The 25,839-nt window shown below is 41.0% G+C and overlaps 1 protein-coding gene across 3 annotated transcripts in view; it reads left to right on the top strand.

Moving 5' to 3' along the window:
* The window catches only part of LOC121503695 (voltage-dependent T-type calcium channel subunit alpha-1I-like), a 176,231-nt gene extending 158,061 nt beyond the window's left edge, over window positions 1–18,170 (top strand). For all 3 annotated transcript variants that reach the window (XM_041778221.1, XM_041778220.1, XM_041778222.1), the window contains 3 exons: window positions 5,081–5,291; window positions 6,038–6,183; window positions 10,215–18,170. In XM_041778221.1, coding sequence (XP_041634155.1) covers window positions 5,081–5,291; window positions 6,038–6,183; window positions 10,215–10,946 — 1,089 coding nt within the window. In that variant the 3' untranslated portion in view covers window positions 10,947–18,170. The remainder of the gene's footprint in view (window positions 1–5,080; window positions 5,292–6,037; window positions 6,184–10,214) is intronic.
* Window positions 18,171–25,839: the final 7,669 nt, after the last annotated feature.

Here is a 25,839-nt window from a genome sequence, read left to right as displayed (position 1 = left end):
GATTTGGTATGCTTCCACTGTTTACTGGACATGCTCAGTACTGGTACTTTGTGCGACTCCCTTAAGAGAGTAAACACAAACAACGCTCATGGATTATTTTGTACATTCATTCCAGGACGCACAAAACAAATGACTATTATAAAATCTTTCTCATAACTTTGTTCTTGGCTCTTTTGTGAATTACAGATATAAACAGCAGGTTTTAGGGCTCCTTTATCTCTTCCTCTCTGCGTATCAGTGGTAACTATCTTGTCTTTGAAGAGTCTCTTTCCACCATAGACCCTCTCATGAATAAAATGAGTCCCTGGTTGCGGTCCTGGGTGACACTCGCTCTCTTCTGTTCGACTTTATCTTTCATGACTCCTCTTTCTCACTGCTAGTCCACTGGTAATTGCACACCTTCTCTACACCTCCCTCTAGCCTCGCTATCTCCATCCCTTATCATCTGTCCTTCCTAGATATCCTCCTCTGTAATGGGGTAATGCTCCTTGGTTCTGGATAGCCAGATAAGCCCGCAACCAGTGAGCATGGCTGTGAACCACAGCTCATTAGAGGAGGGGAAATAGAGAGAGAGGAAGTAGAGACAGAAGGTGAGAAAGGATCTGAGGTTAGGGATCTTATTTGTCAGCCATTGTTTGGCAAAGGAAAGTGTGTTTGGGTGGCATTAAGCATGCGTGCCAAGCGTGTGTAAGGTTTATGTGGATGTGGGTGGCTGCCTGTTTGAGAGGGGGCTGTTCAGGGGCCTGGACTGAATGACTCAGAGGTACACTACACTAATGGAATCACAAAGGCTTACCCACACGCCCACGCTTCTACACATGTGTGAACGAGCACGCGTAAATGATTCTGCAGTCCCTCCACGGTGGTAATTAAAACGTACGAGGTAAGAGCTTACAAAGCTGGAATCCTGCTCTCAGCTGCTGCAGCCAGCACAATCTCCACCACAGTTTATAACCAAATGGTTATTGTTACAATATATAACATTAACATGACAATAACAGGCTCTCTCAGCTCATAATCAGTCCTCACCCCTTCACGAGCACTTCAGTGAATACCCTGAGGGCCAATGTGAATCAGAGGCCATGTTTGATATATTCAAGTTCCCAGAGGGGCCGCTTTTTTCCTGTGCTCATTTTCTTCCTGGCTCTGTCCAGGAATTTACACAAAATATAATGCTAATCCCCCTAAACCAAAAATTTTCCCTCTACAGAAGAAATAAGAGGTTAAGGCGGTAAAGCTGTGTAAATGATTATAAGCTTTTTCAGCATGCGCCTAAGCTCTGGCAATTTCTAGCGCATAATTTATGTATAATGTTTTTTATAATGAACCTTTCCCTTCGCGTCTAATTTATCCACTTTTTTTAAATGATGTTGGGAAGTGCTGAGGTAATTTCTGTAACAAAAATAGGAAACATTAGAAGACAACAACAGGCATCAGGACATTATAGGTTTAATACAAATGAGTGAACCATGAGGGCTGCATGGTGGTGCATTGGTCACCTCCTCATGCATACTTAGGTTCTCTCCGTGTACTGCAGCTTCCTCCCACAATCCAAAAACATGCTCATTAGATTAATCATTGATGCAAAATTTTCCATAGAAGCAAGTTTAAATGAATGTCTATATGGCCCATTATGACAGGGTAAGCCACAATCTTTACAGCGACATATTAACGCTGGGGTGACTGTTGTTCTGTAGTCAGTCAACTCAGCTGGAAGGTCGGGGGTTTGATTGCCATATCCTGCAGTCACATGTCCATGCATCCTTCGAAAAGAAATTTAACTCCAGATTCCTCCTGAGTCGGTGCCATGAATGCATGCATATAATACGGTTAATTCTGCACAGCAGCCTTTTCCATATGAAGGTGTGATCTGTGATCAAAACTGCCCATAAGAGGGGGAAAATTAAAAATAAAGCTTTGTCAAGGTTAGATCCTAAGCCAGAGGTGTCTAAACTATGGCCCGGGGTCCAACTGTGGCCTGCGGTCCATTTTTGATTGGCCCCCAGCAAATTCTAAACATTAAATGAAATATGGCCCACATTTGAACATGAAGCTTGCTCTTGACTGTATTGTACTACTTGGTTTCAGCACAAATCAGTGCTGCCATGTTGGTTCTGTAAACAAGTTTTTGTTGAGTAATTGAAGACAGCTCTGTAAATGGAAAACATACTGGCAACCAAAATGATAACAGTATTTGTATTTATAATGCCCTGATGGATTACAAAGGCTAATAGCAGTACCGTTGGTGTTTTAGGGGCAGAACCAGGGCCCCCTGAAATCTGATTGGCCGCCCTAAAATCCTTAAAATGATTGGCCTTGTCAGCCATTAACTGGCCCTTTAAGCATACCCAATCATTTAGCATATCTGAACCATCATAAGATTGTTTTTTACTAACTGTACTATCCTCAAGGTGAGGCATGTAAGAGTGGCCCCTCCATCCTTATACACACATGGACAGAATTGTTGGTACCCCTCTGTTAATGAAAGAAAAACCCACAATGGTCACAGAAATAACTTAAATCTGACAAAAGTGATAATAAATAAAAAATTCAATGAAAATTAACCAATGAAAATCAGACATTGCAATTGAATTGTGGTTCAACAGAATTATTTTTAAAAAACAAACTCATGAAACAGGCCTGGACAAAAATGATGGTACCCCTAGAAAAGATTGAAAATAATGTGACCATAGAGACATGTTCAACCAAGGTGTATCCCCTTACTAGCATCACAGGTGTCTACAAACTTGTAATCAGTCAGTAGGCCTATTTAAAGGGTGACAAGTAGTCACTGTGCTGTTTGGTGACATGGTGTGTACCACACTAAACATGGACCAGAGGAAGCAAAGGAGAGAGTTGTCTCAGGAGATTAGAAAAAAAATTATAGACAAGAATGTTAAAGGTAAAGACTATAATACCATCTCCAAGCAGCTTGATGTTCCTGTGACTACAGTTGCACATATTATTCAGAAATATAAGATCCACGGGACTGTAGCCAACCTCCCTGGACGTGTCTGCAGGAGGAAAATTGATGACAAATCGAAGAGACGAATAATATGAATGGTAACAAAAGAGCCCAGAACAACCTCCAAAGACATTAAAGGTGAACTCCAAGGTCAAGGTACATCAGTGTCAGATCCCACCATCCGTCTCTGTTTGAGCCAAAGTGGACTTCATGGGGGACGACCAAGGAGGACACCACTGTTGAAAACAAATCATAAAAAAGCCAGACTGGAATTTGCCAAACTGCATATTGACAAGCCACAAAGCTTCTGGGAGAATGTCCTATGGACAGATGAGACAAAACTGGAACTTTTTGGCAGGGCACATCAGCTCCATGTTCACAGACGCAAAAATGAAGCATACCAAGAAAAGAACACTGTCCCTACTGTGAAACATGGAGGAGGCTCTGTTATATTCTGGGGCTGCTTTGCCTCCATCTGGCACAGGGTGTCTTGAATCTGTGCAGGGTACAATGAAATCTCAAGACCATCAAGGTATTCTATAGAGAAATTTGCTGCCCAGTGTCAGAAAGCTTGGTCTCAGTTGCAGGTCATGGATATTGCAACAGGATAATGACCCAAAACACACAACACCCAAGAATGGCTAAGAGCAAAACATTGGACTCTTCTGAAGTGGCCTTCTATGAGCCCTGATCTAAATCCTATTGAACATCTGTGGAAGGAGCTGAAACATGCCATCTGGAGAAGGCACCCTTCAAACCTGAGACAACTGGAGCAGTTTGCTCACAAGGAGTGGGCCAAAATACCTGCTGAGAGGTGCAGAAGTCCTCCTGAAAGTTACAGAAATAGTTTGATTGCAGTGATTGCCTCAAAAGGTTGTGCAACAAAATATTAAGTTCAGGGTACCATCATTTTTGTCCAGGCCTGTTTCATGAGTGTGTTTTTTAAAATAATTCTGTTGAACCACAATTCAAAAGCAGTGTCTGATTTCCATTGGTTAATTTTCATTGAATTTTTATTTATTATCACTTTTGTCAGATTCAAGTTATTTCTTTGAACGTTGTGGGTTTTTCTTTCATTAACAAAGGGGTACCAACAATTTTGTCCACATGTGTATATGTTCGTCCGTGGCCCTCACTGGGAAAAGTTTGAAAAACCCTGGCCTAAGCCCAAGACTAGGGTGACTTGGTCCTGTTAGACATGGCAGCATAATTGTGTTTTACCCTAGATATATTAGGTTTATATTCTTGCTATTAGTTTCTCTACTTATTTTTGTTGTTGTTTAACTTTTAAACAACTTCCCTCTGTGCAGAGCTGCTGCGTGAATTACAAGACACAATGCTCAGGTCTGCCTGTCATGTTTCTTAAATTAAAAAGTTATAAAGAACAGAACCTTCAGGCATGTTTTAGCCAAAAATTGAGGCTGAAGTAAGGTGCAGATGTGGTGAGTAAGCCATTTGAGGGCATCCTTGGGCTGGATTGGCACAACCCCAGTCTTGATCTGGATGTCTTTGGATATTATCAGGGCCCAAAAACCGGGGACTGTCTCTGGGCATATCACCGAAAGAGATGCAGCCTAGTGACGTGTGTTGATGCGTCAAGCTTGACTCTGCCCCTCCCATCCCCAGGTTTTGCATGTGATGAAATCTCAGTGCCCTCCATGCCTAAGACTTTTGCACATTCCTGTATATTCTTAATGTGGGAGAAAAGTGGTCAAAAGGTGGCGCTGCAAGTCTGCAAGCACACAATGACACAGTGAGAAGATGCAAATAAGATAGAAAATAAACTAATACGGCCATCTCTAATAAGCTCAGTAAACACATGCATCCAAATTGCACTCACAACAGACATCTGAATAGACTTTTGCATTATTAACAATTCAGGATTGTAGTTTAAAACTTTAATTATGAACACAAACTTATTCAAAACTGCTTGAATGAGAAGATCTTGCAGAGAATGTTTTAAGAGGGTTGATCTGGAAATTTTGAGCCCATTATCACTTATCATTTAATTTATTGTTGCCAAAGTCCATTAACCATTAAAGATACCTGCAGTTCTCACAAAGACACACAATGGTGCCCATTCTGTTTCTCACTATATCATCTGTCCTTTTCCAGGGGAGGTGCAGCAGTGATTCCCGCAGCTCTGAGGAGGCCGGAGGTGGAGGAGGTCATGCAGGAGGCCACCACACACAGATGGTGGTGCAGAGTCAGGTGCAGGGGTTGGGCCATCCCTGCCTGGCCCTCAGCGTTGGCATTGAGATGGAGCCTTCACAACAGGAGATGGAGATGCAAATACACCAACCATGCTCGCCACACTGTAGCCCAGGTGAGTAAAACCCAATTCGAGTGTCCACTGCACAGTCAAACTAGTTTCTACTGCAGATGTTGACTCTTAACACATTCAAATATGTGCATGCACCTACAAGATTTATGCTTACATAGCAAAATGACAGATAATGAAAGAATTATATAGTTAAACTAAGGCAGCCACCAGAAAAATCAAGTAACAGTAGAGTCTGAGGAATTGTCTCTGCTATTATTGAAAGAGCCATGTTCTTCAATTGATAGTCAGATGTGATATGTGCAGATGTGATATGTTGCAGATCATTCTGATGCCTTTCACAGAATTCTTCTGATGGTTCATTTTGATGCCAAGTTGCATCACAAACATTTACTAAGACCCACAGAAAAACCCAACATATTTATCAGCTCACTGATACAGTTGTTGCTTTAAATTGTACCTCACAGCAGCAGGAAGCATATGAAGCATCTGTCAACTTGAATTTTGTGCTTGATTTGCTGCTTTACAAGCCGTTAAATTGCTCCTGCTTCTTTGAAATCTAGAGGCACATATGTGCATACATTTAGCACTCTTTTGTTGGTGGACATGCATTTCTTCAAACAAAAACCCATCCAATTTAAGGGATATTCACAAAAAATGGAGACCATAAATTGGCATTGAAATAGAAAGGGATAGAGTGTATTCCCTCCTTAGGGTGTCGTAGCAAAAAGGGGAGTTATATTGACAGAGAAAGCTGTACCAATGCCATTTCTCCTCTCTTCCATCTGCAGAATTCTTCCACCCCACTGCTGCAGCCATCCCAGCACCTCCCCGCAGTCGGAGCCTTCGGTTGACAAGAGGCCTTAGGCTGACCTCCCCGGCCTCCTGGGCCTCGCTCCGTTCCCCAGGAGTCCACAGCAAGATGCTCTGTACACAGGTAAGGAGAGGGTGAACCGCTTAAACAGTCTGGATAACATTAAAGAATGAGTCACAGGCTTGAGGAAGTCATTAGTTTGATCCTCATGTTAGAGAAAAGAGATTGATTTTAGTGCTTATCTGAATGAAAAATAGTGTCAGCTTTAGCCACTGACAACTGATGATTTATAGGTGAAATTATTAATAAAACTCAGCTGTTGTCAGCATTTAAGATGCAATAGAGGGTTGCACCTGTCGACACAGTCAGCGGAGCCACTGCGGATCAAGACATTGAGTGGCAGAAAGCAGGAATTTCAGGAACCAGCAGGAGTAAGCAGTAAACAGCTTTAATTTAGAAGGAAAGTGCCGACCTGTCAGTAATTATCACTGGACACACTGTCAGTCCTCGGCTGATGTAACACTTTTATTTGGAACATTTGGAGCTGTAGCACAGTTACAGTAGAACATACTGTATTGATTACACCACGTTCCACACTATTATGCAAATGATATTTTTCTCTGATTTTTCTAAATATTAATGCAAATGACAGTCAGAATATTTTTCAAGTCATCAGCCATTAGAGCATAATTCAAATGTTATTGAACAAACTTCATAATGACAAATTATTAAAAAAAAAATAAAAACCTCAAATTGCACTGTTCCACATTATTAAGCACAACAGCTTTTTAAAACATTTTATAGGTTGTAAAGAACTGAAAATGGTCATTTGTAGAAATTGCAGCATCAGGGGGTCATATTTACTGAAATCAAAGCTATTTCAATCAAAAACATCTTAACAGGACAAGTTCCATATTAACATAGGAGCCCTTCTGTGATATCACCTTCACTATTCTTGCATTCATTGAACTTTTGAGTTTTTGGAGAGTTTCTGCTAGAATTTTTTTTGCAGGATGTCAGAATATCCTCCCAGAGCTGCTGTTTTGATGTGAACTGCCTCCCACCCTCATAGATCTTTAGCTTGAGGATACTCCAAAGGTTCTCAGTAGGGTTGAGGTCAGGGGAGGATGGGGGCCACATCATGAGTTTCTCTCCTTTTATGCCCATCGCAGCCAATGACACAGAGGGATTCTTTGCAGCATGAGATGGAGCATTGTCATGCTTGAAGAAAATTTTGCTACAGAAGGCGTTGCTCTTCTTTTTGTACCATGGAAGAAAGTGGTCAGTCAGAAACTCTATATACTTTGCCGAGGTCATTTTCACACCTCCAGGGACCCTAAAGGGGCCTACCAGCTCTCTCCTCATGATTCCGGCCCAAAAATGACTCCGCCCCCTCCTTGTTGACGTCCCGGCCTCATTGGGACATGGTGGCCATCCACCAACCATCCACTACTCCTCCATCTGGACCATCCAGGGTTGCATGGCACTCATCAGTCAACAAGACTGTTTGAAAATGAGTCTTCATGTATTTCTGGGCCCACTGCAACCATTTCTGCTTGTGAGCATTGGTTAGGGGGGGCTGAATAGTAGGTTAATACACAACTGCAAGCCTCTGGAGGATCCTACACCTTGAGGTTGGTGGGACTCCAGAGGCACCAGCAGCTTCAAATACTTGTTTGCTGCTTTGTAATGGCATTTTAGCATCTGCTCTCTTAATCTGATGTATTTGTCCATCAGAAACCTTCCTCATTATGTCTTTATCTGCACAAACCTGTCTGTGCTCTGAATCAGTCACAAATTTCTTCACAGTATGATGATCATGCTTAATTTTTCCTGAAATATCCAATATTTTCATTCCTTGTCCAAGGCATTACACTATTGGACACTTTTCAGCAGCAGAGAGATCCTTTTTCTTTCCCATATTGCTGAAACCTGTGGCCTGCTTAATAATGTGGAACATCTGGAAAAGTGCATTTTGAGGTTTTTATTTAAAAAAAAAATAATAGTTATCATTATGAAGTTTGTTCAGAAACATTTGAATTATTCTCTAACTGTTGATGACTTGAAAAATATTATGACTGTCATTTGCATTGATATTTAGAAAATCAGAGAAAAACGTCGTTTGCATAATAATGTGGAACGCGGTGTAAACATTCACTTGAACAGACAAAGTGGTGCAGCTGAGGCTGGTCTAAAGTCTTCTGACAAACAGCTACATCATACCGTCATGGACGAAAGTATTGGCACCCCTGGAATTTTTCCAGAAAATACAAGATTTTTCCCAGAAATTGTTGCAGTTACAAATGTTTTTGGTATGCACGTTTATTTCCTTTATGTGCATAGGATCAACACAAAAAAAGAAGAAAAAAAGCCAAAACTGACAAAAATTTATTTAAAACTCAAAAATGGGCTGGACAAAATTGTTGGCACCCTCAACTTTATATTTGGTTGCACACCCTTGGGAAGAAGCAACTGAAACCAATGGCTTCCTATAACCATCAACAAGCTTCTTACACCTCTCAACTGGAATTTTGGACCACTCTTCTAGTGCAAACTGCTCCAGGTCTCCCAGATTTCAAGGGTGCCTTCTTGCAACAGCAATTTTGAGATCTCTTCATAGGAGTTCAATGGGATTTAGATCCAAACTCATCGTTGGCCACTTCAGAACTCTCCAGCGCTTTGTCTCCAACCATTTCTTGGTGCTTTTTGAGGTATGTTTGGGGTCATTGTCCTGACCTCTGGCGCAGACCCAGCTTTCTGACACTAGACCCTACATTGCGGCCCAAAATCTTTTGATAGTTTCCAGATTTCATAGTTCCCTGCCCACAGGCAAGGCACCCAGTGCCAGAGGCAGCAAAACAACCCCAAAACATCTTTGAACCTCCACCATGTTTGACTGTAGGTACTGTGTTCTTTTCTTTGTAGGCCTCATTCCATTTTCTGTAAGCAGTAGAATGACGTTCTTTTCCAAAAAGCCCTACCTTAGTCTCATCTGTCCACAAAATGTTCTCCCAGAAGGAGTCTCTTTGTCAGCAGTGGGGTTCTCCTCGGTCTCCTGCCATAGCGCTTCATCTCATTCAGATGACCACGTATGGTCTGAACTGACACTTTTGCCCCCTGAGTCTGCAGGACAGCCTGAATCTGTGTGGAAGTTGACTGAGGATGTTTATCCACCATTCCAACTATCCTGTGTTGTATTCTTTTGTCAATTTTTCTCTTCCCTCCACGTCCAGGGAGATTAACTACATTTCCATGGGTTATAAACTTCTCGATGATACATGCACAGTGGACAAAGGAATTTCAAGATCTCTGGAGATGGTCTTGTAACCTTGAGATTCTTCATATTTTTCCACAATTTTGCTTCTTAAGTCCACAAACAAATTATCGACTCTTCTTTCTTTTCCAGGGGTGCCAATATTTTCGTCCATGACTGTATAGTCATATCAGTAATGCATATAGTTCGTATGCATATGTTAATATCCTTAATTAAACCAAAATGGATGAAATCACATCCTCTACAGCACTGGTGGACTCAGAGTGGGGTGCCTTCTTGGATGCCCCTGTGGAAGATAAACATCATATAGTGCTCTGTAGGATGTACTCCAAGTGGGCAAAATTTGAGAAGTGCCCTCTTTGGTGTCATCTTGGATGAAATTTGACAACTTAAAAATCTTGTCTGTCAGTGCCCCACAGCACACTGTAGGTACCCTTTTTATTATTATTGCCACTGCCCCTCCAGCACTGCTGTACAATGTATACCCATCAAGGCATTAACGATTCCAACCAAACTCACTTTTCTGAAACAGGATGTAAACATTCCTATTTCTGCTGCAAAAACCAAATGACTTCACTTTTCAACCACAGAGATTGCTGCTTAGTACAGATTCTTCATGCATCTAGTTAGTGATGAATTTAATCTAAACCCTCCTGTTAGTACCTCCCTGGCCTTGAAATCAGACAGATATAAATGTCAGGAAAACTGATTCTGGCTTAATGGGGTCCATGGTCCACTTTGCCTTTACTTAACCACAGGGATCTCTGTTAGGTCCACATTTCTCTAATTCAAGTAGATATCACTCTGTTTTACTTGTTGTTTCCCTACTGAGGACAGCCATGTTTCAAAACGTTTTTGATCCCTCTGCTTCTCTCCTCAGTACCCCTCCCACAGTGACTCATCCCTGGCCACAGGCAGCTCTGAGGGCAGCCTGCAGACCACCCTGGAGGAAGGACTGAGCTTCAGCATCTCTCCACCACAGAACTTGGAGTTGCCTTTGCCGACAGCTCCTCTTCCCCTGGTGTGCCCCCTCCCACTGCCTGAGGACAGCACAGACATTTCCTCTCCGGTTCAGACTCTGAGACCAAGGCCAAGCCCTTCATCAGCGCTTACCCTCCAGGCCACTAAGGGGCACCAGCGGAGCCAGAGCAGTGGGAGAGGAAGCACCAGCCCGGGCTACACCCGCGATGACTCCATCGACCCTTCGGATGAGGACCTGGGCATAGTCATTGGATCATCCATTGGTGGTTGTGGTTCCAGCCAAGCAGGGAACAGTGAACACTTATCAGAAACACTGAGCAGCCTGTCGCTGACATCGCTGCTGTCCCCCAGCTCCCTGGTGTATCCCGGGGCAGCAGTGAAGAAGTGCAACAGCACAGGCAGCTTGGACCAGGGGGGTTTGCTTCTGTCATCCCGCTGCAGGGAGGGCCGAAGGGAGATCTTAGGCCTTGAGCTGATGGACCCCCAAGGCCTCTTGGCCAACCCCTGGACGGGGGTTTTAGTCGATACAAGAAGAGGAGAAGGAAGAGGGGAATTGGGAGATGGTGAGCAGGGATTCAAGGGGAAGAGCTCAAGCCAAACAACAGTAGGGCCATGTAGGAAGAACAGATGAAACCTGCTGTTTGCATTGCTTTGTCTCTCCATTCCTTGGATCTAATCCCATCGCTGTCCCTCTCACTCTCTCTGCTCCCATCGTGAGAGAAAGGCTTGACGACACATGATGTCCAGAACCAAACCCTCATCTTGCACCCTTTACCCCTTCTATAGATTTGTGACAAGCCCATGCCCAATTTTGCGCTACCCAGAGTAACCGTTTTGGTTTGAGCCTGCTGGTGAAGGAGTGGCTTGCAGAGTTGGAGCCTAAGGGCTGAAATCAGTCCTTAAATCACCTTAGGGGCTGTCTCTGAAGAGAATATTGTGGAAGGTTTTGCTTATTTTTGAAAAACGGGAGGGGCATTTATATGGGGAGTCAGTTGGAGCGGAGACAAAAGAGCTTAACCTCAAAGACACAGAAAGACTTTGCTCAGCAGTAGTTTCCTTTTCTCTGTGTTGGCATGGGTTGAAGTGCAAAAATAGAAGTACCAAACTGAAATAGCTATTCAAACGAACAGAGACTGTTTGATGCGTTTTTCACTCAGAGGCAGTGCAGAGAGCAAGTGGGAGGAAGCTAAAGAGATGGCAGAACATATCAAGGCGGAAGGAAGGCTCGGGAAGGAGAAGGCAGGTGATTTGTTTGGCTGAACGAGCAGAAGCGGATCTAATGTCCATCTGTTCTGGCAGACGGAAACAACAGGTCCCACTCACTCTGGCACAGGACCTTCTGCTGAGTTCAGAGTGAAACGCGAGGTGGAGGAGAGTTCAAGAGTGTGTGCTCTGTGTGTGCTTTTGTGTGTGAGAGCACTGCCTCAGGAATCCAAGGCATGAATTAAATCACTCTCATCACTTCACCATACCTCTGTGTTTGGCTGCATGGTGGTAGGTACGGTGGCCCTGAGGGTCAACTGCAGAAACACTTCCCTTAAGGCAAAAATATTTCACAAAACTTAAAAATTAGAGATGCACCAGATATAAGTAGTAGGGCTGGCATTGATGAATAAGTGGATTTCCAACACAGATGGTTCTTTACATGACTTTGTTTGGTGCATGGGTCCTACAATACCAAATTTTCTCGAATGTTTGACCATGAAAACCAATCACAGTTTGTCCAATGGGTGATACTGGTTTATGCCGCTGTATTTGCTGATGGGCCTGTGTTTGTCAATAGGCCAGATAATAGCCAATTTTCGTTATTTCATGAAATATAAACAGACAACCTGAGATGATACTGGTGTTCAAATTACAAGCCTGCCCTACAACGTTTCCACCATATCTGACCACAAAATATAGATCAGATTTGTCCAAGAAGCCACTACCTCAGCCCCCAAAAGTCTCTTTTTATTCAGGAGTTTCATTTATTAGCTGTTAGCATTAAATAGCAGATAAACATCAGCTATGACATTGGTTCATGCACATCATAAACAGGACCGATATCGGCCGATACTGACAAATGCATCCCAGAAAAAAAAATAATTAAAACAATGCAAAAATATTTAACAAAAATTGAGATGTACCAATTTTTAAATGCAGGATGGACACTGATGTTTGAAATACCAATCAAGCCAATTATCAATACAGTGTTTTTGCATCACATATTTGGTGTAAGGGTCTTACAATGCCAACATTTTCTCTCATATTTGAAACCATGAAAACCAATCTTAGTTTGTTTAATTAGCACCTCTGATTGATTCAGCAGTTTGGTGTACAAGATGACAGCATTGAATTCATTGTGCCCAATCTTTCTGATGCTGCTACTGACACCAGCTTATTTAACGATCAGCCGATCTTTGTTACCAGGGCAGGTATCGGCTGATGTCAGACCAATGCATCCCTGGTTAAAAAAAAAAAAAATTTCATACAACACAAAAAATTTGTATACTTAAATACTTAATTAAATATAAAATATTTATTCAGCAAAAAACACCAACTGCTAAATGTTTAAAACAGTTTTTTCAGTCAGTTTCCATGACAGATACCAATGCTGTTTATTTTTCATTATTGTTTTTTTTGTTGTTGTTGTTGTTGTTTTTGCAGACTATTTGTTCTCACAACACCAACTTTTTCTTTCATGTTTGACCATAAAAATCAATTATAGTATGTCCAATTAAAAAAAAAATCATTAAGCATCAAGGAATACAATATGACAGCATTAAATTATTTGGATACAACAGAGTAGCTGTTGACACTGGCTGAATAATTTTTAGATTAAGTTAAATGTAAATCACACTTGTATTTAGCTGATGAGCATTAAGAAAAGAAAACACTCAAAGTCAGAAATGAGCAATGTTTATTTTAGTCACAGTAGCAGTTGCTAGCACTGCTAGCCTACAGTTATCTTTGCAGGCTAACGTTCGATTCCTTTCCTGGATGTCATGACTCAGTGTTTTGGTTAAATGTGAGTATAACCTGACACAGCTTATTTACAACTTTATTCCCAGCAGTGCTAAACTGAGCTGTTCCTGTGGGATGCTATCGGTGCTATCAATTCAACATTGTTTACATCAGATTAAGAAGCGTCTTGGCAGCATGGCAGTGGTATAAAGCACAGCTACAAGGCCAACTAGTGGCAGGAAGTTGCCTTACAGTTAAAACACAGCATTAGATCGTGATTGTGGGCTTAACCTGACAAAAAATGTATTAATAATTAGTTTGAAGTGATTCTGGTGCTAACTAGGGATCCCACTTTAACCATGAAGCCAGATCATTTCTCTATCATTTTCTTTTTCATTTTCATTTTCATTTTCTCTAAATGAAACAATATTTCTTAAAAGTGAAAAACATTTCCTAAAAACAAAACTGTCTTTGTTGAAATTTTTTACTTTGATGTTGTTTTTGTCAATATTTTTTTTGTGTTTGGTGATGATTTTTGCATTCAGTGACATCTTTTTGCAGTTACCCTTCAGGGCCACCATAGTGTAGGTATTTATTGATCTAAGCCTTGATCCTCAGTCAATTTTGGCCTGAGCATCAGCGGAAATTGAAAAGAAATTGACAGATCACAGAGGTATGACTGCATGAAGCGATTTGTGGAATTGTTTTTATTTCTATCTCCAGCATCTCTCACTTGCTCAAAAATGAAAAGAGGAGAAGGAAACAGCTCTGCAGGATGGAACTGTCCAAACCCCATCACTAGAACAATAACGTGGGGCAGCCTTGTGTGCAACAAATAATGTTTCACATCTTCTTCATAACGTGAGACTGAAGCACACTCTTTCCTCTGACCATGCTTTAGGATCTGAGACGAACGGACCGATGCACAAGAGCTGCGATGGACTTGACTGCATGAAGGAATTGCATTTAACCAAGATTTTTATATATATACAGAAGTGTATCAAGATGTCAATGTTGGGTGATAACGTGATTTCTATTCCACTATTTTTCTAGAAAAAGAGAATAGGCACGTGCAAGTGTTGCCGTTACTTTGTCTCCGTTTCATTTAACCCATACAGACTCTACGACTTGTTGTCTAGGACTCTTTTGTCTGCCAGTGGCTTCCAGTTTTATAACATTTTTTAAGGTGTGGACCATGTATAAAACAAAGATGCAAAAAATTTCAAATGAACTTTGTGCGCTGAAGTGTTTGTTCCCTCCAGCACATTTCTCTTTGGGAACACTGGTTCCTCCTTTATTTATTTTTTTATTTCTAATGTTGGAGTCCCAGAGGACAACCAGAGATGGGAACAGCCATATCCACTCAGCACATGGGGATTGTTTGCTGGCTGCACACGGGGAGCTTTGTTTGCTTTCAGCCACCTATGCTGAACAAACCATGAGTAGTGTTAACCATCTCTATAAAAGCTTTAATTTGAGAGTTAAACCACAACATATCGACGCTTTAGGGTTCCTCAAGCATGGTTCTAGGATTGCAATACAGAATGCTTCTTCTTGAAATGCACTCATCTTCTCTTCCCTGTCTCCTCACACATACAGTTTGTTGTAGCAACCCTCCACACACCATGGTTTGATATCAAAGCCTGACACTGTAACGCTGATCCAAACTTTGCATCATTTAGTGCAGACTCATTCTGGCCTGTACCACTTAATGTACCACACCATCCAAAAAGGAGATGCTCTGCTTTAAGCCTGATTTCTAGTAGGGGTGTCCCTGACAGGATTTACAAAATAGAAGCTGATTGGTCAGATTTTGCCTTTAGCTGGCTGAACATCAAACATCTTTGTTTTGAGCTCATTGATCCGTATTCTTATCTGCAAAATGAGAGATAAACCACATAACTAAACTGTTTGTCTTCTAGACTTGGAATAAAATTTTTTCCCTCCTTTTCCCATTTAAAAAGTCTGCATTATGGTGACTTTCTGTTATTACACATGCCCACTTACAATTCATAAAGATTTAAAGCTTCAAGTAAAAAAGAAACAGAGTACTGAGTTACAAACTTTAATGCAGACAAGAAAACTTGACAATCAAATGACAGAAACTTAGATAAGTCTGTGATAAGTCAAACACACAGGCTGAATAGAGGATTGGTGTAGCCTGAGAAATGTCACTCATTTGTTACTAAAGCTTTCCTTTGAAGCCAGTTTGTGGCACATTGAAAATGCATCCTCAAACTAACTTTGGGTTTACCTAGAAATAGACTAAGGGGCAGAGCTGAAGAAAGTCTCAAGCCTCAGGCCTCTGGCTAAACAGAAACTCATGTTCTTTGATCTGGACTCAGCCAAAGCAATGCCAGTCCTGACCCTTTCTGGGAGAAAACATTCCACCTAAATGAATGGCAATTAATTAATTAATCTCTTAAGCCGTTCTCAGAATTCCGCTCATGACCTTATATGAGGAATTATCCGCAATTTCCACATAGGACAACTGCACCACGGGTTTGCGACCGAAGGACCAACCGAAGGAGAACGACCTCATCCACTGGAAGTGAGTCTAGAGCGCTGCACCGCGATTGACGCGGTTTGGCAGTGGCCAGCGCTGAAAATAGACCTGCAGCGTATCTCGAACAAAGTGGAGCGAAGTGTCGGTCCTGGCATGCCCCGCTGCCGGTCTGGAGTGCAGTACCATTCGCTGGCAGTTCCCGGCCCATTCACTGTATGTGGAAATTGGAGGTGAGGCAGGGAGTGAAGCTGCAGTAAAGCCCAGAGCAGAGCAGGCATAAATGACAGCAGAATGACATAACGTCAGAAGAAGGATAAAGGAGAAGCTGGGGTGAAGGAGGGTTGCAAAAAGCAGCCTGCAAAGGCCAGGCTAGAGTGGTTTAAATATGGCAGCATATGATTAGTCAATAGCAAGCCTACAATAAATCAGATGGCCGTCAGCTGATCCCAGTTATATAGCAGCCCTTGACTTCCTGGCCATTTATTTTAAACCAGGCTGCAAACATCTTTATTTGTACTGTAGAAAGTGGCATGTTAGTATGGGATCTGTATGTGACTTCTGCAGACTTTCTCAAGTGGGCATTCAAGGAGCTGCAGATCGAGTTGATTCATTTCTCAACACTGGAGGAGGCTGCTTGGAGACAAACACCAAAGTGGCATACTGAAACACTGAAAAAAATATTCAAATAGCACAGAAGCTTACACATTCATCAGATTATTATCCCTTTATTTTACTGTGAATTCCTGGAACTGTGGTTTAAAGTGAAAGCAAGAAAGGCTTGATGAGTTAAACGATTCCCACAGATTTAAATCAACTTTTCTGACACAAACTGCAGAACAAAAGCAACACAATAAAAAAAAGCACAGCAACATTTTTGGATCATCTAAACAATGTACCAGACAAATATAAATTAAGTAATAAAATTTAGCTGAGAGGCATCATGTTTAATTATGTGGTTTATCTCTTGTGCTGTAATGGAAATTGAGCTGTTTTCATAATTAAGTATTAATAATTTGATATTTAAACAAAGATAGGCTATGAGTCATGATTTATTTGGAGAAATCAGTCCCGTCTCTGTAAAATTAGACACTGAACACCCCCATACAGCTGGAATGGAACGATCCTTGTTCCACAAGCAGGCTCTTCTAAATGAATCGTCAAATATTTGACTATCTAGGGTCTCTCTCACTTTTAGAGGTAGACTGTTGTTACCCTAATTGTTACCTGTTTGTATGAATTTCTGAAAAAGAAAATGGTGATGAGAGAAAATCCAGTCTGACCTTTTTTATCATGCAAAATCACTTTGATGACTATGTTTTATCACATGGTGTCGGGTATTAATGAGTGATCGTAAAGGCAGTCGTGAGCGTGTGTGTGTGTTTATGACTACAGGAGAAGTCATCGCCTTTTCCTGAAGCGTCCTGTTTGTCAGCGATGAAGATTAAAGGTTAAAGAGAGAAAACATGAAGCACCTAAGGGCTGTTTTAGCTTCAAGGATGTGTCCTGTCGTTCTGAGACGAATCCTTTTGTCAGTGAAAATGGCATCAAAGGTTAAGGCCTGACTACGCAGCAATAAATGTTCTTTGTGTATGCCCTGAGTAAATGATGTCAATGTGATTTTTATCTCCTTAAACAGTATCCATGACTGTCAGTGTGTCTAATCAGATCACATCGCACCTCGGCCCTCTCAGAGACCAATCAGCAGAGAGATGGGCTGCAAATGAGCGACATGAACTAATGAGGTTATTGAACTCAGGTCGGGGGTAAAAACCACTAGTAAAATTTTAAAGATAGCTGTAAAGATGTGCTCAGACTGAACTCGGAGTGAGCTTCCAGCTCACTTCATTCGCACAGATTAAGACTGCTGGGGTGTTTTTACTCTGCAGACAGTAGATCCACCTGCAGTCCAGATGTTCACTCTGACTACCTAACAATGCACCACCTGTGAGTGTGAGCAGCGCGTGCCTTTGTACAGGATGTGTGTGTGTGCTATCACCTTGGCTCAACTGATTTTAAAACTTGTTAGGAGATCCAGTAGTCTCCTTTTGACTCCTTTTAATTTCTCCTTCTCTGTGAATTCATGAAGCAGCCTGGAAAAATCACACATTGTTTGGCTGAAGTTTTATGATTATAACATGATCAGACATGTTGGGAACACATCACTATAAGGCAGGGGTTCTCAACCTTTTCAGCCTGTGACCCCCAAAATAAAGGTGCCAGAGACCGGGGACCCCCACTGTACCTGAAGGTGGCTGAATAGTCATGTAGAGACAAGGATGTCCATAAGGGGGATAAAGGGGAGAGCTTTCTGGGGCCCAGCCAAACTGGGGGCCCATGGAGGTCAACAAAATCATGGTCTATTGTAAAGTTAAGCTGGGATATCTATATTTTATATTTAACCTGAAAAAATATCCACTCATCAATGAAACAAGTCTCTTTTTAAAATCATTTGTGTCTTAAAAATATAAATCTATTTTGTTAAAAATAAAATTAAAATTGGTTAATAAGGTGGTGAAATTGGATCTTACAAGTAGCGGAAATGGGTTAGAAGTGGCAAAATTTATGTAAGAATGGCAAAAAATAACAGAAAAAAGGCAAAAATAGGTTACAGTGGCAAAAGTGGGCATAAATAGTGGTAGATCAGTAAAATCAGTACAAACTGGCAAAATAGTGTTAACTGAGAAAGAAAAAAATAGGCAGATATTGGCAGAAATTGGTCAAACTAGCAAAAATGGGCATATCAGACAGTGAAATGTGGTTAAAAATGGGAAAATTGGGCATAAAAAGTGGTAAAATGGGGTTAATAGTGGCAATAATGGGTCAACAGAGGCAACATTTGGCTTATGTTGCCAGAATTGGACTAGAAGTGGCAAAAACAGGCAGAAAAAAAGTGGTGGAAAGGGTTTAAAATGGCAAAAATATGTTAAAATTTGTGGGGAAAAAATGAGAACTGGTTCAAATTTGGCAAAATTGTTGTAAAGTGGCAACAGTGGAATTTGAAAAATATTCTAAGTGTTTTTTTTTTTTTCCCCATGGGTGTCTCGCGAACCCCAAGGGGGTCCCAACCCAAGGTTGAGAACCACTGCAATAAGGTACACAAAAACTGGCATAAGTTTAAGGAAACAAACAAGGAACTTAATGATAGTTAATCTACCCAAACTGGCATGCGTACTATGTAACAAATGAGTAAATGACTGCTAGTTAACCAGAGATAAACATCAGTCTCCTTAGTATGATGGTCCACTGAATGATAAGAGACAAAAACAAGTATCTAATAAACAGGAAACCAATAAGAAACGATGTAATATTGGGAAACTCCCCAGTATGATGATGAATTGAAACTAATCAGATACTTTGTAAATGGTTCGGTTATATTGAGGTCCTCGTTCCTTCTTTTATAATTACACAGAATGAAGAGTATTAATCCAGTGCTTCTCAAAGTGTCGGCTATAGCCCTCTGGTGGGCCCTGCAGGTACTGCAGGTGGGCTAGAAGAAGACATTTAGGTGGCTTTCACACTAGAGGCCCGGTCCCAGATCCCACTGCACTGGTGCCCGGGCGTGGTTCGTTTTGGTTTGTGTAAATGCAAACAAATCGCGCCTGGGCCCACTTTCAAATCACTCATTTGGACCCCCTCACACCTGTGTGTCCACCAAGTGCAATTTTCAAAGCACTTTAAGTCAAATTCGGTTCACTTTTTCAACAAGAGAATGATTAAACCAATAAAACTCCACACTAAATCTACAAAAAAAAACCTCCTGCTTTAGATGAACTCAATGTTATGTTTTTACTGCCACCCACAGCCTGTATAACTTGCTGTTTTGACACCGTGATTTTGACACATGCATGAAGTGGCCAGGGCCTTAAATTGTCACTGAAAGTCTTACAATTCTCTAAATGTTGATAGTGAATTCATCTTTTGTTTAAAATCTTGTTTTTGGTCCCTTAAACCATCTCTGTAGCCTCAGTGTTTGGTTAGTTAAGCACTAATGCTAACATCAGCTGGATAGTAGAGATGAGTAGAGGGCTCTGAGAGTAATTAGACTAGACCACTCATTACTGCAAACCTGTTAACAAAGTCAGAGGATGAGGAGGATCATCTATTTCTCAAAAGAATTAGTTTTTGCTCTTGTACAGACCAGCTCGGGTGAGCAACAGCTTTACTTTAGTTGTTCTTTTCTTACTTAATAACTGCCAGTTTTTCTGTATCTTATTGTAAAGTGTTGCCAACATGTTTGTGCTTCAGCTCATGCTGCCTTGAACAAGCTTGTGTCCAGTTCTATTCTACATGGAGTTTGTATGCAATCACAGCACCTCTAAAGTCGCTTTGAGTTCAGTCTGAACACAGCTTCGGAGTGTACAATTCACATTTGTACATATCTTTGTATTTTGATCTGCATGTGTGCATTGCTGACCATGATGATATCATTAGAATGCATTTCATAAAGTTGTACAAAGTAAAAGGAAATGCCCCACTGTTTTCTGACTGCTGCTATGGAATCACAGAAGAAGAAGTCAGAGCCAGAGAAACATGTTTTTCTTCCAACACATTGTGATGGTAAAGTTAAAAGAAAAATACATTTTTGGTTTCATAAAACCTGCTGTCCAGTCTGTCTTTATCATTCTCTTTAAGTGTTTTCACACCTAATGTGCTCGGTAAGGGTTAGGAAATCTCATCTCCCATCGACCTCCCTTCAATGCTGTAGTCTTATAGAGCAGGGGTTCTCAACCTTAGACTCCCAGAGACCCTAAAAAAAAATAAGAATATTTTTAAAATTACACTGTTGCCACAGTGCACCAATTTTAACACATTTTCCCACCAAATTTAATGCCTTCTGTAACACTTATTTTTACCATTTTAAACCCTTTCCACCTATTTTTTTTTTTGCCTGTTTTTGCCATCTCAAAACAATTCTTGCTACTTAAGCCTAATGTTTCCTCTGTTGACCCATTATTGCCACTATTAAATCCTCTTTACACCAAAATTTTCCCATTTTACCCACATTTCACTATCTAATGTGCCCATTTTTGCCAGTTTAACCAATTTCTGCCAATATCTGCTTATTCTCTTTCTCAGTTAACACTTTATGTCAATTTCTAACAATTTCTCATCCCATTTCCCCAAATTTCCACACATTTTTGCCAATTTAAAGCAATTTCAGACACTTTTTAACTCACTTTTACCACTATTTATGCCCATTTTTTCCACTTTAACCCATTTTTGCCATTTTTATGTGATTGTTGCCACTTCTAACCCATTTATGATACTTTTAAAATCCAATTTCACCACTTCTTCCACCTTTTTTTTTTGCCATTTTTCAGCAATTTTTTACCCTTTCTTTTTCAACCAAAGTGATTTGCATTTTTAAGAAAGCTATTTACTACACAAATGATTAAAAAGGATATTGTTTTTATTTGATAAGAGTGGTTATTTTATCAGGTTAATTATGAAATATGGTTATCACAGCTTAACTTTATAATAGACCATGATTTTGTTGACCTCCATGGTCCTCCAGTTTGGCTGGGCCCCAGAAAGCTCTCCCCTTTATCCCCCTTATGGACATCCTTGTCTCCACATGACTATTTCTGAATGTTCATGGCTGTGTTCAACCACCTTCAGGTACAGTGGGGGTCTCCGGTCTCTGGCACCTTTATTTTGGGGGTCACAGGGTGAAAAGGTTGAGAACCCCTGCTATAGAGACTGAAGGCAATGCACTGGTCAACACATACCACTCCAGGAATCTTCCCAACCATATGCCTTAGGACCCAACGAATAAACTTATAAAGAAAGTGAACTCCTCTGGCTATTGGAGGGAGTAGACGAGACAAGGAGAGAGGTGAGACAAAAAGAGGAAGCAGAGTCAGAGAGGGACAACTCGGCTAAGGCTACACTCACACTGCAGTCAAAAGTGACCTGAATCTGATTGTTTTTGCTTACATGTGACCCTTATCTGATTTTTCGCTGACAGTGTGAACAGTGCAAGTCACATTGAATCTGACCTTTTTGAATCAGATTCAGGCCACTTGTGGTGCTGAATCAGATGCGTATCTGATCTTTTGGAAGTTGACTGCAATGTGAACATGCAAACAAAAATATCAGATCTCAGAAAAGATTAGAATTGAGCATTAAGGCCTGCAGTGTGAACGTAGCCTAAGGTTAGATACCACCCTGTGCTGGACTAGGCTTCTCTGCAAACCTACACACTGCCTCCATCAGGGACAATGTCAAAGAGTCTAGAAGAGGTCTGTTTCTTGTATGTCCTTTTTCCAAACAGGGTTAGGGGCTGAATTGGTGTATTCAGGTCAAAGTCACAAAGGAGGCATGGTTAGGGTAAGGTGCTAGGCATTAACATAGACTACCATTGGAGGTTTGGGTTAGATGTTAACTAACTAAATATTAGAGCATTAATGTTGAATTCTGGTTTGGACTTGGGTCCATTTGCCAGTCAGTCAAATCCTGCTGTAGACCAATCAACAGTCATAAGACCGCTTAAATAGGTAGGTATTGGTCTGCTTTTTCCAGACTGTGTTGTTGTCCATTTGTAGTTAGATCAGGGACTAGCCTCAAACATTTTTAAACTGTTAGCATTTATTAATTATGTTGTGTATATCCAGTAATACAAAGCAAGATCACATGATCCTTATTTTGCAGAGTAAATGTTCTTTCGGGTATAAATTAAGATTTTATAGTCAATGTCATGGAGCCCTCTTTGCTGTGCAGGGGTTTTCTTTTTATAAAGCTACTGCCTGCCCTATAAAAGGATAAATTCAGTGGCCTCAGTAAAAAAAAAACTTTTTAATTGAAGTTTTACAGTAAACACACATAGGACAGGTAAAAAAGTTGAGTCAGGACGATCTGAAGCAGAGAAGACAAACACAGTGACAGGACTGGGACACAAAAGCAGGGCGTGTGGTCGTGGACATCTGGACAGAGAAAAGCGAAACAAACAGTGAGATTCAGAGGTAGGGCAGATGCTGCAGGAGCAGGAGACTTCTCCAGACAGCTTGTCATCGACATCCTTGCCCAGTGGAGCTGCCAGTGCGAGAGAGCGCATTAGACATGCACGCTGAACTCTGAGGTGTTGTTTACCTCACACCCCCAACCAGCCAGCCCTCCACCTCGTCTAACCTCTCAAAACCAGCTCTCCCTGCAGGCCCCCGTCCTTCAAATGTCACTGCAGCAGGGTGGAGGCGTGTGTGCTCAGCAGGAAGTTTGCATGTCTCTCTCAGATGGAGGGAATATTGCTTCATTTATCTCAAAGCAGTTTTGGTTACTTGCAAAAATTACTAGTGATGTTGCAAGGTTACTTTATTTAAGCTAGCATGGTCATCTGAAAAAGCACTAATTGATCTATTATTCTTAATGACAATTTCCATTATGTGTAAGCAGAAAGCTAACAACAGTCTGGTTTCATGGCACATGTGCATGTCTTAGATCCTTTAAAGGGGGACATATTTTGCAAAAATCACTTTCTGGCTTTTCTTTAAAAAATATGTACCCCTGGCCTTTCCACAATCCCCTCAAGTACCACAAAAATCAATTCCCTTCCTCCCTCTCTCAGCCTTTCAGAAAATGTGTGCGGAAACAAGCCATTCTCAGATTTTCCCCTCATGATGTCATGTGGGGAGTTAGCACCGCCCCCAGGTTTGATTGGCCCTCCCCACTTGGAAGAAAGTTCCTCCCTCCTCTCCTGATCATCCTCAAAGCTGCCAGCTAAGAGGAGCATCTGGAGAGCCACATCCATTTCCCATGGGGGGCGGAGTCAGACAGCTCAGCTCAGCCATAGACACAGAAACTGCTTGTTCTGAGCAGGGCTTAAACAGACGGGTTTTAGACATGCAAAAATCTAATACCGGCGTGTTTTTTCAGCAACAAACTTCACAGGCATGTTTTGGGGACCTCTGAGACCAATATAAACTTGTCTTTAAAGGGTAAAATATGTCACCTTTAAATCTTCCCCGAATAATTGCCAATAACTAGCATGCAGCAAGCTGCCCACAGGTGAACAGAAACAGTGCAGATGCTTTAGGATGCATCATCTTCGAAAATTTAATTCTTTGACTCTGCTTCGTCTTCCATCTCTTGAAGATTGGATTTGAGACACCTTCTGTGACATGGACTCCAAAGGTCAGTATGCTATAAGCCTCTTGGGGTTTGTGTATTGATTTGATTGATTTTCTCCCATGGCAACACACAATTAGGCCTGAAAAATCAAAGTCCCCTGGGTACAAGTGAATATTTTCATCTCACCTGGAAACCTTCTGGTTTTGTCTCAGCTGTAACCTTTATAGTGTTTCTACAGCATGAAAAGATGACAATTTTAGAGCTGAAATCAGACATCTGGGGCTTCTGCAGCCCGTTTTTACATATGAAATATAAAACACATGCTCTAAATGCATCAATCAGGGATTTTTCTGAGGCAAAATGAACTGGATTAAAGTAGGTCAGTGCAGGCTTCTTTCAAAGAAGGAAAAAGGCTTTAATAAAGATGTTGAATGGGAATTTCTTCTTGTCAAATGATCCCTACCCTCAAAGTTTAGTCAACATGAGTCGGGTAAAGCAGGTCCAAACAGATGTGTCTCATTAATGTGTTTGTCTCTGGGCACAAGAGGGAGGATCTTCTGACTACATCCACCCTGTTTATGGGTTTGTAGTTTGCTTTTTCCTGAGGGAGGAGGGCAGCTTTTGATTCAAAAGATGAGTAAATGAGTTGTTTTTCAGTGCTTTGTGGCACCTAAATGAGTCGCTTCAGCCAGGAAAATGTCTTTGAAGTGTGGGGAGGTGACATGAGTGCTACTTGAAGCAAACTGGGGCCATGAAACTGTTAAATCAAGCTTGTATCATTTGGATGTAACATGCTCAGAGAAGATAAGATTAGAGGTGGTGAGGGTGGTGGTTGTGTACGCTTGTGGATCGTGCCATGAACCTGGCTGAACATTCACTTTAGGAACTGGCAGGTAGTTTATTCTGATAACATCAGAAACATATTTGGATTTGGAAAAAAGCAATCATTGAGCTTACTGTCGGTTAACAGGCAAGGACAGGTACAAGATAGATTTTGTAGATTTGCTGGGGGTGTAACAGTTCTCAGAGGTCATGGTTTAGTCCATACCTCAGTATTGGTGTCATAGATGCTTATTTCTAGGGCAGTGGTTCTCAAATGGTGTGGCGAGGCACACTGGTGCCTTGAGGCAAATCTAGGTGTGCCTTGGTAATTTGTCTAACTATACATTACTACTACAACTATGCAACAACTAACGATTCTATAACCAGTTTCCTTACTGCATTCGAGTGTCAGACATTGCATTGCATTTTCACTGTCTATCTATTATATGTTAAATATGCAATTCTCAACCTGGAAAATTGACTGTTTTCCACATTTAAAAATGTGATCTTTTATGTTTTTATTTAGAAAGTGAAGAATCAGTGGTGTGGTGCCTTGTACCTTGTAGCCACATAGTTTTGTCTACATGTTAGCAAAAGTCAGACCATAAAATTTAATCAGTGGATATGGAGAACAATCTCCACTTTGTAAAAGAAGCCAACAAGAAGCCAACAAGTTTCAGGAATGAGAAAAGTGGAAGAAAATTAAGAATATCTTCTGGTAGGACAGTCCTGGTGCCTTGTCATCCCATGTGCTACCTCTTTCTTTGTTACTTGTCCATTTCAATGCGAGCGACAGAGGAAAATAGGAACAGGGTGACAGGATAAACCTTGCGCCATTGAACTGCATTGCACTTTCTTAGGGGTTCAACGGTACGGAAAAATTTCAGTTCAGTAATAACCTCGGTTTTGAAGTCATGGTTCGCTATGTTTTTGTTACGGTAATTAAAGCGAATAGATAACATTTTTTATTTTTTGTAATTAAATTATGTTAAAATAAATAGGCTGAGTAAATTACAATTAAATTATCAATAATGCTGCAACCTGTTTCCAAAAGGTCTTCAATTAAATATGGGTTAAAATATTATTATTATTTTTTTAATTGCTAGGTTATTTTAATTGATATATTGGCATATTTACACCCATTCTTAAACACTAAAATTTCAAAAAATTCATAACCGGACGGTGA

Source organism: Cheilinus undulatus, linkage group 21 (genome assembly GCF_018320785.1).
Source record: "Cheilinus undulatus linkage group 21, ASM1832078v1, whole genome shotgun sequence".
Classification (NCBI taxonomy): Eukaryota; Metazoa; Chordata; class Actinopteri; order Labriformes; family Labridae; genus Cheilinus; species Cheilinus undulatus.
The sequence above is the reverse complement of the archived record's forward strand: the minus strand, read 5'-3'. Positions and strand labels throughout refer to the sequence as shown.